Source organism: Gossypium arboreum, chromosome 10, assembly GCF_025698485.1.
Source record: "Gossypium arboreum isolate Shixiya-1 chromosome 10, ASM2569848v2, whole genome shotgun sequence".
In the NCBI taxonomy this organism is placed as follows: domain Eukaryota; kingdom Viridiplantae; phylum Streptophyta; class Magnoliopsida; order Malvales; family Malvaceae; genus Gossypium; species Gossypium arboreum.
The window spans coordinates 9595222-9608106 of record NC_069079.1 but is presented as its reverse complement, the minus strand read 5'-3'; the positions used below and the strand labels follow the sequence as shown (position 1 = coordinate 9608106).

General features: G+C 34.2%; 1 protein-coding gene across 6 annotated transcripts; it reads right to left on the bottom strand.

The window, feature by feature from the left end:
* Positions 1–643: 643 nt before the first annotated feature.
* On the bottom strand, positions 644–11393 carry LOC108488340 (coatomer subunit beta'-2-like). Of its 6 annotated transcripts, none has more exons than XR_001871733.2 (26): positions 11143–11391; positions 10735–10755; positions 10553–10614; positions 10403–10457; positions 9006–9042; positions 8564–8889; positions 8326–8457; positions 8084–8232; positions 7409–7477; positions 6893–7043; positions 6704–6769; positions 6369–6557; positions 5852–5992; positions 5691–5765; positions 5394–5570; positions 5197–5288; positions 4974–5090; positions 4410–4524; positions 4184–4255; positions 3530–3726; positions 3354–3447; positions 2688–2794; positions 2284–2413; positions 1923–2158; positions 1349–1415; positions 644–1085 (listed from the first exon to the last, which is right to left on the bottom strand). XR_001871733.2 is itself a non-coding variant. In XM_017792627.2 (26 exons), exons 1-25 carry the CDS (start codon positions 11143–11145, stop codon positions 1396–1398), a joined length of 2736 nt encoding a protein of 911 aa, XP_017648116.1. In that variant the 5' UTR covers positions 11146–11393; the 3' UTR covers positions 644–1085; positions 1349–1395. The 6 variants fall into 6 exon arrangements, 2 of the variants coding, with proteins under 2 accessions (XP_017648116.1, XP_017648115.1); XR_001871734.2 differs by having other exon boundaries at positions 644–1070; XR_001871731.2 differs by having other exon boundaries at positions 1944–2158; positions 11143–11389.
* Positions 11394–12885: the final 1492 nt, after the last annotated feature.

Below are 12885 nucleotides of genomic sequence, written 5' to 3'. Positions count from 1 at the left end.
TATAAAGAAAATAATTAATTAAAGAGAGTTTTGAAAAATTTAGTGAGAAATTTGAGAGTTTTTTTTTAGAAATTTGAAAGAAATGTGTGAAAAAAATAAGAAGAGGCTTTTATATATATATATATTTTCTTTTTACTGTTGGATCCCCCATCGATCAAGATTTTAAATGACCGTCAGTAAAAAACACGGGCTAAAACACGCATTTAAGGGAGCAATTTTGCCACATTAACAAAACACGTCCATGTCAGCGCATTTTATGCGAACATGACAAAATCGCTCCCTCAAACGTATTTTGCCAAAATTTCCCCTTAAAACGCTCTTACGTGAATGCATTTTGAAGTTTTCAGCCCATTCCAATAAATAATGAAAAAAATAACCCATTTCCATAAATAAAGTTAAAAATAGGCATTTATTGGTAAAATATACGAAAATAAGTGAGTTGGGCATGTTACTTTAATTTTTAAATTATGAACAGGTAATTTGTTAAGAACTTGGTTACGGAACCGCCCAGTTCCAAAGTTAAAAATGACACTCTTCATTCAGCAAAACGTATTTAATTTTTACGATCAAATTTCCAGTCAAAAAGTGGCAAAACATTATTCTCTTCCTATAATAACAGTTGATAGTTGAGGAGCAATAGTAATTAGTAAGAACAATTAAATATTACGCCTTTTATGTAGATGTTTTTAACAGTACAACTTTTATATAGAGAACCAAAAATTAAAAGAAAAAATAAATCCCCACTACCCAAACAGTTGAATCATTCATGCCTCCACGGGGAAATAAAAATACTAGTAGTAGTATCTAAACTTTAAACAACATAAAAATGGGCTGCAATTGGGTGATCATCATCACTAATTCTCGAATTCTTTTCTACATTCACAATGGCACATCGGACAAATTTTTTTTAGGACAATGCCTCAAAAGAATATTATATATATGCTAAAGATTAAAACAAGCAACTAAAATCATAGTTCCAAAGCTAACCAAATACTTGTATATGCCTTCCCCATGCCCAAAATCAATGTTCTCAATGGCTCCAAACCACCAGGAATGCAAGATGATCAGACCTTATAGATCAAAATCTGCTGGTTATATACACAGTTATAAAAATGACGACGATAATGCTAACTGCACTTTTTCAGTAAATTATTATTTTTTATCTCTATTCTAGCAAAACTTGAAATCTGAAAATACAATTTTTTATCCTATTGAAGCACTCTATTTAGATTTATTTGGGAAGGAACAAATAACCAAAGGTGCATGCACTTTTTTAAAGGCCCATTCTAACCAGAAAACCTACAAAGGCTTTCTCCTTCAAGATATAATAAGAATATCGGTTTCTCACCTTAAATAAATGCTGAGTAGAGCTCGAAATGAATGTCTTCCTGGGACCTAGTGGTCTGGTGTTAGCACTGCCAAAGGCACAAAAGAATGATAAAAATGTTAGAATCAAGGCATGATATAGCAAAAGAACTGCCAAAAACAACGTATATATTAATAAAATCAAAGATTCATATTAATGTTCTATGGTATACAGGATACTATTATTAATTTGATGTTAGAATGCACTAAACTGCTAGAGTATAAGAGGGACTGGAGGCCAATAAATGCACATCATATTAGTCAATATCAAGAGGCGTCAAATTAATTTGATCTTTGCCTAAGTTTGGGAAACAAATCTGTTAATATGGAAAAGAAAGGTGCAGTTAGTAATATCATAATTTTGCAAAAGTATAAGGTGCATTTAGCAACCATTAAAAAACATGTGCCCAACTCCAAATAGCAAAACAGACTAAAACAAGTCAGGAATACTGTTTAATGTTCAGCTGGCAGTACAAAGTGTTACAATTAGTGGTGTGATAGAAGAAATCATAGAAACGAAGTTAGAGAAGCCCAAAAGGTAAAGGGGTTAGAATGACATTTTAGAATCAATTAATCACCAGAGACAAAATTTCGATTTTCACACTGCCCCAACCAATAGCTTTTAGGCTGACCAGGATCCTTCATTATTCGTACCCCACTCTTCTTCAGGCTCGTTACCATTGACAAGTACTGCTCCATCATTAGAATCAGCATCCACAACAACAGCCTCCTCTTGGCTACCCTCTTCTCCATTCTGCTCTGAAATCTGATTACATCCATTTGGTTCTGCAGACTGAAGTCCACAAATAAAAGATAAAAACAGTAAAATCAGACTGGAGTCCTGAACTACTCAGGGCAGTTCCTACATTTAATATACTGCCGACTTAAAATAGAAACATGTACATATTGATTATATACCTCATGATAAAGATCACCATTTTCAAGTGGCTCCTCATCCTCTACTTGCATGTTTCTGAAAGCTTCCACAAGTGTCATCTGCGATGTATCAGCATGGTTCAAATAGCCCGATGCAGGAGGATAAACACCCCTACAAAACAATCAGAAGTTGATAGCATATCCATCTAAGACAAAAAAATAGGATGCACCACCAAGGCTTTGCAACCAAAGCAAGAGGTAGAAGAAAATCATAGGTCAACCAAGAAGGCCAAACCACTGTAATCTGAAGATGATTTGTCCAAAGAGATCATATAAAAGTGATAACAATAAATAGCAGTGAGGCATACTGTTTGACACAATTAACTAACGAAATAGTAACCAATAACAACTAACACTAACTGACAGGAAGGATTCCTGTTTGATACCTTGTTTCTGCCACTTTAGACTCAACAGAAAGAGAAAGCTCCCAATCCTCAAACAAGTTAGGATACTCTCCAGGATCGGCCAAAGATTCAGCAGCTTTGGGATTAACCTGCAAACAATGTAAAAAAACCTTCAAATCATTTTGCAATTTATAGCATTAATAAATTTAATAACATAGTTTTGACTTTTAAGTATAATAATAGAAACATGCAAGTCCAACTGATTCATGTTGCAAGAGTACAAAGAAATTAAATATCATGACACTTAAGTAGAAGCAGGAAGATACTAAAATGCTGCACCGACAATGACTTGTCAAGCCAATCTTATCCAGAAAAATGAGGTGTTATATAATAACATTAACCATCAACTTGAACAAAAGAGAAAGATATCAAACTACACTAGTTTACATCTGGGATAAAAAAGTGGGGGAAAGTAGATATGTTGACAAGTTGAGATACATGCACAACTCATGAACAACAAGCTTAGAGAGTAAGAAGAATATAGCTTTAATATCATTGATTATATAAACGTGATATTTTCAAATCTAGTAAACCATTCAGAAAACCAAACAAGCAGAACTGAATCTATCAAAAGTTTAAGATAAAACTAACCCAACTCAAGAAGAAGACAGCAGGATAAGGAACACCAGAAATACAATGGGAACTAACCTTGTTGAGGTCTTTTCTCCAAATTGTCACTATCTCTGAAACCTTGCTTGGAAGATAAGATCGAGCCATAAGAGCAGCCTCTGGTATCCGATTGCTGCAAAAGGAATACTTCAATATATCATGACTACCGAGACATATGGAAGTCTATTTTCTTCAGGTACTTGATTAATAATTACCTTTCCACTAAAAGCTGAAGGCAATCCTCCAATTTACCCAACATGAATAAACAAAGGAAAGCAACATTGTTCTTCCCCTGCTCTTTGGAAAGGGATGCCAGTCTTGATAATCCTTCTGCATCTCCCAAAGAGGAATAAAGGAGCAATAAGCCACTCAGGTCCATTGCATGCTTCATGCATTCCTCAGCCATTGCTAGCTGCAATGACAATGGAGAAGTTTAACATAACTAAAGGAAATGAAGGAAAACTAACAACATATATGACATTTTTATGTCCATTGGGCTACATTAAGACAAACAGCATGTCATACAATTCAAAATCTACATCAGAAAATTGTAATGTACATCAGGCATTGAAGAAGATGCAGAGCAAACCTAAGGCCATCTTATAATTCATTTATCAATTAAATAACCAAGTCATAGCTCACATCAACTGAGAAATAATAATTAAAAGGGAAGCTCTGCCTTTCTACATCCTTAAGAGATATGCATTCAAGAGCAAACACATTGAACATTTTCAAATTGTGATTTGCAACCACGTCAGGACACTAGTAGAGAATCAAAAGCTACTAAATATGGGTGATAGGAGAAAGACAATCATAACAGAGTGAAATGGCACAGGAAAAAAGTTGGCAAATTAGAGAACACACAACACCTTTCCAGTGGACAAAGCCAATTTTCCCAACTGTTTCCATTTAGACTCACTCTGAACTTCTGCGGCAATTTCCTGCACAATTGAGCATGAATCTCTAGTGACGATAGAAATTTCTTAAAGATACAATTAAAGCTTAACACAAAATCAAATATATAACTCAAAATATTCAAGCAAAGAAAAGATTTAAGAAGTACTTCCATCCCCAAACCAATTAAATAACTCATACCTTAGCAATCTCTAGTTTACCAAGCTGTATGGCAAGCTCAAATCTGTAATCAGGGTCTGTAGCTACTTCTAGTGCATCCTCTACCATGCCTCGTGATTCCAGGAAATGAGCCACACTATCAATCAAGCAAACCACAGATTAAATCCAAAAAGCATTTCAAAAATCACAACTTAAATAAGGAGAAATTGAATATAACAAATTTAAAAATAAATTGCGTTCAGGGAAAAGGAATGCCCAAAGGTTACAGGGACTAGCTTTAGATTAAGTTACTTATGGCGACAGATTAGACTTGGAATTTGGAGTTTCTCAACACATTCAAATATGATAGAGATATTACCAAAGATGAAGACAAATTTTCACCCACAAGGGGCAAAAATATTCAGCATGAGATGGCTAATCAAGAACCCAGAAAAATGACACATAGGAATAAGTGAAAAGAATGGGAAGGGAGAAAAAGTAAATTCTACACCTGCAGCCCAATTTGAAACAGTTGAAGAATACTGGAAACATAACCATCTATATTCTTTGTAAATGGAAGGAAAATATATTGAGGTGTATAGATACCTATTATGGTGCTCTTTGGGAATAGAAGGTAAAATTTCATTGGCCCTTTCCAACTCTCCACGCATCACAAGAGTCTTGTACTCAATCAGGCTGAGAAGTAACGTGTATCCCATAACACTGTATAATATGACACAAATGAGTGAAAATAGACTTTAAAATGCCTTTTCAAAGCAAAACAAACATGCAATTTTATATAAAAATTAGCAATCATAAGTCAACTTACTTGAACTCTTTGTCTATCAGATATACCCGACTTTGGCTTGCAAGATATCCCAACAAGTACATTGGACGATCCAAATGAAACATTGTCGTTACCTAAAATCATTAAATCGTCAAAGTGAAACCATCAAAACCTACAAAGCCCAATGCATCTAAATGTATGGAACAATTTCAACCCAAGGATAAACATATAACAAATACCTCTCCACCGACACAGTAATTAAGCCTCCAAGAAGAGTTGTTGTAAATGAAACAGTCCCCAACCCAAATGCCGGTCCTGACACGTTCATTGGTTTCATGAAGTAGTTCAAATGCATCCTCAACTCCTTCTTCATCAACCGGTCTTCCACTATCCAAGTAAGATTGAACTACATCTCGCTGCATCATGAAATTATCAAAATTCATTACCACATAACTGTAAGAAATTGTTCATTCAACAAAGGAAGCATCCGCTGGTTCTGCTGATATAATAAGCAGATTACATCAAAGGAGACTTACATTGTACTTCAGGATATAAAAAGATGTCTCACTCGCGATTGCCACCAAGTCACCACTATCAGCCCAGTAGAGATTCTGACATGTTCAGTAAAACAAAAAAGACATTTAGGATGCATGGTAGCTAAGAAGCAAATGGAGCACGTAGAGCTATTTTAGCTTACTTTCACAGTAACATCAATTCGACGAATCAACCTGCATTCAGCCCAATCGTAAAAACAAATAAAATCATTGGAGCACATTGCCAGTAGAGTACCCCCAAAAATACGCTCAGCAGAGAAGGTTGGCCGGACACTCCTCTTTTCCTGGAAGTTTAAATCTTTGTCAATACCACTACATCGTAAATATGGAACTTGAATATAGCATTAGATAAAATTCCTTAACAAATAGAACTACATTATATACATAATAAGATATTAATCATATAATTATATACACTCCTACAATAGCAAGTCAATTTGTTCAAAGTTTAAATTTCCTTGAAACATGAAATCCCTTTCCCCAACCAAAATTTTATTCATCCAGTTAAGCCCAGCTCTCCAGCAGCAACAGATCTGTCGCTTATATCATATATCTTTCAACAAAAGAAAACAAAGTCTGCAAGCACAACACAAACTTTTTTATATGAAAAAAAATACTTTCTAAGGTAAGAAACCATCTAAATGAAAAATTAGTACAAACCTGGAAACTTTTGCTGAAAATCTTAATCTTTGATGTGCTTTCTCTAACAGCATACTCACCATCAGCTGACCAAACACATTCTAATGCAGAACCAAATGACCTATTTCTCCAAGCCAAAGCAGTATATATAATGTACTCACCATCTCCACATACAACAACAAACCTCCCATTTGGGTTATGCTTTAAGCTCTGAGAAAAACAAGATAAAGGGTAAAAGATTACGCATAGACATACACAAATACAGCTCACAAAAAAATTTAACAAAATATTTTAGTAGCGGCCCTTAAAATTATGCACAAATTCATTTTAAATGATGCTAGAAAGCATCAACTCACTTGAGGGTACAGATCACAGGTCCCCAATTCCTTAACAGCTAAGGGCAATCTTTCTCCATCAGAACCCTAAGAACCAGAGAAAAAATAAAAGAAAATAAAAATTTACACCATCATCTTAAGGTGAAAAATCCAATATTAAAGGTCACACCATGAGTGGAGAAAGAAATTTTTTTATGACAAATACACTACCTCAAAATCTGCTCCTACACTCTTAATATTCACAGTTTGAATTTCATTTTGCTTAGCCCATATGATTTTCCCACTGTTGTCCATACTTGCTACAGGGACTTCACGGCCAATTTTCACCATAATAGTTCCTTCGTCATACCCAATCACAATCCTGTAAGAAGAAAACAGCAAGAGTTTTATCCTGACATGAAAACTAATCAAGATCTCGGTTCAGAAACCCAATATCATCAATTTGCATGCAGAAAGAAACATCCAACTAAAGAAGTCAGGTCAAGCAACCTAAAATATTGATGGTTATAATTGAACTCTCACATTCTTTCGAAGAGAGTTTTTAGCTTATTTATCACATTGTTTCAGCAAATAGACATACTCTAAACTAAACGACAAGCTGTTCTAGCATTTAATGGCCAAAATATTCATCCTAGTATTTAAGTATAAATAACCTAGAAAAAAAGTTAAAACCTGAAAAATGAAATAAATATAGAACTGTTGCATGATTTAACCAAAAGAAATTACCTCCGTGAACCTTTCATATATCCGATTGCCCAAACTCTCTCAAGACCATAATTCAATGTATTTTCTAGCCTGAAAACAAATGAATTGTTTAAAAAGGTCAATAAGTTGAATAACATAAAGATACCATCGTGTACGTCAAAGACTATTAAGATCAAAATATCTTAGGCAAACACTAATGTATCATGCAAGTTAAAAATATTAATGGTGAAGCACTAAAGTGGCTCCAGACCATGGATTTCTACATCTAGGATTAGACTGGTCCAGAGGCCATGTGGCCCAGAATTTCATATTTTGCTTAGCCATGCTTGTTCTGGTATGGTTCCAAACTCAAATTACTGTTAAATATAATAATAAAAATATTGAAAATATTTTATATTGATATTTATATATTTTAATAACTGAATCCAATATATTTTCAACCCCAAAATACAATTTCCTTCCCCAGGGCTTGGCTCTTGGACATGTTTACTCAAGATGCTCATCCCAACATTTTTCTATGATAAAAAAGCATGGTCACGCTTTAACCAATGCAAGAATGAGACATGAAATTGAAAACAGAGGTGGAATCTTGAATTGTTATGCAGAAACAGAACTGGATAATGTTAGTCTCCCTAAAAAAATACGGGCACTGGAAATCAGAAGGGGGCGGGCATGCCAAAGCAGAAATATTCCTACCTATAAGTAGTAGCATGCCAGATACGAACTGTCCCATCCTCAGAACCAGTGATAATAATGGGAACGTCAGGATGGAAACAAACAGCAGAAACATTGTGCGTGTGGCCTTCCAATGTCTGAACACAACTCTTTGTCTGGTAGTCCCATACCTGCAGCCATGTAATGTATCTGAGAATAGTTCCTCAAGATTTATTTATGACCAAAAGATAACAGAATATAAATAGCAGCTGTAAAGTGTATACCTTAGCAGTGTGGTCATCAGAACCAGTGATCAGATAGGGCTTATCACCTCCTGTAAAGTAATCAACACAATTTACACCTTTCTGATGGGCATCCAGAGTAAAATTTGGGTCAGGGGAGCCAAGGTTCCAAATCTGGAAATTTCAAAGAGAGCCAAGACTGATTTAGCAAAGGTTATATCAAATGAAGTAAGAAATAAAACAGAAAAAAAAAATACATACAGAAAGGTGTTCTTTGTACCTTTATAGTACGGTCAAGAGATGCACTAGCAAAAGTATTAGTGTCCTTCGGATTAAAGGTCACTTGCATGACATAATGGGAATGTCCCTCAAATATCTGAGTACACACCCAACCCTTATCCCAATCCCAAAGCTTTATGAGCATATCATCAGATGATGACAACACATAAGGAAGAGTAGGATGGACAGCGACACATCTAATGTAATCGGTGTGTGCCTCAAATACTTTGACCTTATCCATTGTGTTGTAATTGTATACTCGAATAAACATGTCATCAGCTCCAGCAACAACCCATTGTTTGCGTGCAACAAACTTGGCTGACCTAACTGCAGATGGAAAATGTCAACTTCAGAGAATGGTAATAACTTCATCATGATGAAAACAGACGGAAAAATAGCATCAGTAGACACAGATGAATCACTGAAAACAAATGAATACATACCTGGCAACTCAGTGACTTCAAATGACTTAGCCATGGTCTGTACACCAAGGACAGTTAAGTTAAGTCTAAAAGATAAGTAAAATTCCAAACAATTCAAAATCTACATATAATGACTGGGAAGTTAAAAAAAAGAAGAAGAAGCCTAATACTGATTCAATAATATGTTAAGAAATCAAAACCTTAAACCAAATAAATTCCATGAAATTAATAATAATTTCTAGACTTATATTATGAAGTAATTATATCAACGTGCAAAAAAAAATTATTGTTCATTGAAGAAACAAGAAAAAGAAACAAAAATATATTCCACAGAAAAAGGATAAGCCATATACGTAGAGAGCTAAAAAGATCCTTGTTCCCATTTTCCATGGATTTAAACAGAGTTTTATGCCAGTAGCCCTACATACAATATAGCACCCATAGATGAGACTAAGGATGATAGTTTAATCATAAACATGACTAGAAGAGCACTATACAGTCCAATGATTTTAGGTTTAGCTCCAACGTATGGAGTGAAATTCAATTATAATTAGAAATTGAAAAAAGGAAAAAGGAGTCAAATAACAGTTAAGAAGTTTGTGAAAGGGACCTATTTCATCAATGAGTCTCAAAGTTCAATTACTCCTAAGCAGGAGTCAAAGGGGACTCTACTCATAAGACTAGAGTGAGTGAAGTGATTGGAGAAGTGCCAAAAAATGCTCCATAATTGTAAGATAATACCAGTACCAAGTCAAAAGTCATAACAACAGGATACTAGCAATATATCCACAAGATGAGTCAGAATAAAATGAAGAAAACAAATAACCATAAAAGAAGTGACGGAATAAAAAATGGAATTATTCATAATGAAGACAGAGTCAATCTGAGTGTCACACAGCAGGCCTAAAGTTGCTTTAACATAAAAGAAATTCTCAAGCCAAGTAAAGAGAGAGGTAAGTTTTTATAACACATTTGTTGGTGTGATAACTAAGAAAAAAGCGTTGGAGTAATCAGAAAGGACAAAACCAGTATGGATTAAGGCTTACTTAAACTAATTGAGTTATATGAATGTTTTCTATAGAAAAACAACCATCTAAATACTCCAATCAAAATTTCTTGCATGGCATCCCACAACACCCATGTAAGTGCACTGTGACAGATGGTGGAAAAAATGTTTCAGAGTAACAAAAGATAAAGCTCTATTATGAACTTTGCGAAATAGCTTCTTTCCATCATTACTTCAAAATATAGTTACGAAAAGCATTAAAGAGAAGCAAACAGGATAGTTATTTATTTTATATACTAACAGAAATCATCATGTATATCCATTTATTCAACCATTTTTTCAGATTCTGGCAATGCACTAACATGTAACACGGCAAACCTTCCAGTTTTGGCAATCAATAAAACTCTCATACCTGTGACTGATAGTTCCAGATGCACACAGTTCCAGAATACAAACTTGCTAGAATCCTGCAATAAGATTTATAATATATCACATTTATTCTTCAAGCTTGAAAAGGCCAAAATTCAAATAAATGGGAAACCGAATAAAAAGTAGAAACTACCATGGTTCCGTTGGATGGAGATCTACGGATTTTACTCTCTCTGACCTTTGAGCAAGTTTCCTCTGAACCAAACATCACAATTAAGAACATTACTTACACATTTGCAAAACATTCACACAAAAACAATAAGAAGATCTATCCCGCACATAAAACCGAAGTGAAATGAAATTGATTACACATACCTTAATTTCGAGTCTGAGAGGCTGTTTGAAAGAAAAGAAAAAAACACGCAATTAGTAAACTGAACAAAGGTCTTAAATCAAACTCATTGGACGAAGTAGGAAAGAAATCAAAACTGGAATTGCAACATTCATAATGAACGAGTCAAATAAGGAAAAAAAAAAACAAATTCACTCGGCAGATCTCAACTATATTCAAATCCCTAACACTCCAGCTTGGCTGAATAGTACTGAAATGAGAACAACAAAGGGCGACGTAGAAAGGCGGTATAACTGGGGCAAAACATAATTGAAAAACCTTCCCATTTCCGTTTCTATAAATTAAAGAGAAGATTGGAACTGGGAAAGCAAGCAAAGGGGGAATTGAACCAGATCTAATGCGGAACGAAACAGATCAAGAAATCAACTAACCATTTTCGAAGACTAATTAAAGAAGAAGCCTGGATCGAGATCGTGGTTTTAACAGAGAAAGAGGTGTTCTTTGATTGGTGCAATGTAAAAATAATAGAGACAGAGAGCTCGCCCCTGTTTCGTGCGTTTTAGCGTAAAAATATGAATTAGAAAAGAGACGAGACGCTTTGGAGTTAAAAGGGATCGATTATTTACGGAAGTGCCACTCCCCGCTTTTTCTTTTTTTCTTTAAACGAAAAAAATGATGCACCAAATGGTATTACTATACTCATTCAATGAAATGTCATTAGAAAGGACATGGCTAAAACTGAACGAATCAAATTTTGCATTGCTCATTGCCTGCAACAAACTTGAAGCTCACTGCTGAAGATAAGGCATCTCATTTGGATAATGCTGTGCATGCATTTTAGTTGAATTTTGTTAACAGACTTTTGTTTAAACAAAGATAATAGAAAACTTGAAGCCCTAAAACAGGAAATTTCCAGCAATTAATAGTAGACGAAAACTAAAGTCTCACCATTTTGTTGAAGTTGGTTTTTGCGGCAAAAGAGAAATATGTTTGAAAGCTGAAATAATTTCTTGTAATAAATTTGAAAAGGCAACAACTGTTTATGAATATATAGTATGGGGAGGCTTTGCCATTAAGTAAAATGATGATGCATTTACAGTTACAGATCTGCCGTTGCCAGAGACTTTTCAGTCTCCCACTCTCCCTCTATGCAGTGTCATTCCATGCGGTCTTGTCCGTTGATTACTTGGGGCGTGCTGGAATTAACGGTCAAGATTAAGCTTACACGTTGTTCACCAATAGTTTTGACCATGCAATAAAAATAAAAAATATTTAAAAATGGAGGAGCCAGTCGGGTTATTTCGGGGAAGCAGATGCCGTGAAGATGACCATATGTAACAAACAAGGCTAGATTATAGCACTTGGGTGAAATTTTCACATAATAAATTTATAAAATGTAAATGATATTTTAATATGTTCCAAATTAAAAATGTTCCAAATCTTATTTTTAGCACAAAAAAATAAAAAAAAATTAAATTTATGATAAAAATAACCCATAAAATTGCATTGAGACTCTGCAAAAACAACATGGGAATGATCTCTCATTCATAGGTATCGAATCTTTGCCTGTCTAAAGGCTAAAATTGCAAAAAGTAATTTACTCTAAGTGCTTCAATTCCTTAATTTGATAATGGATAGATATTCATGATTTATTGAATACTTATTTTAAACCTTTCAATTTTTAGGACTCGTTAATAGAATTGTACATAGCCGAATTATCTGGTTCGGTCTAAAGGCTTGCCTGAAAAGTGAAAAAATTTGAATAAAATATGAGCGCTTGAGCTAAAAAAATAGTACTCATTTAAAAAATGAACTGAGTCTTGAGTAAGAATTTTTTGGCTTGGCCCGAATATCTATTTTCTTTTTTTTTTCATTATTTTGCTACAATTTCATAATTATTATTTAAGTCTACATATTTTTTAAATTTATTTTTAATTTATTGAGAAACATTTATTTTAAAGTTTTTAGTATTATTGATGTATTATATATATTTTAAAATGTATATAAAAATTAATGTGGACGGGTCGGGTCCAAATTTTAGCATTTTTATACAAGTCGGGCAAAATTTTAGGCCCATTTTTTGGGCCAAATCAGACTTAGGCCAAACAAATGGGTCTTAAATTTTTATTGAACCCGACCCGACTCATAAATACCTCTACATCATTAATATGTTT

Bases quoted from the DNA above. Each gene is read 5' to 3' on its own strand.
- LOC108488340 (XM_017792627.2), bottom strand. The intron at 10,615-10,734 runs GTATGTGTAATC...TGTTTGGTTCAG, and splicing joins CTCTCAGACTCGAAATTAAG to AGGAAACTTGCTCAAAGGTC. The intron at 8,890-9,005 runs GTATGTATTCAT...TTCCATCTGCAG, and splicing joins TGAAGTCACTGAGTTGCCAG to TTAGGTCAGCCAAGTTTGTT.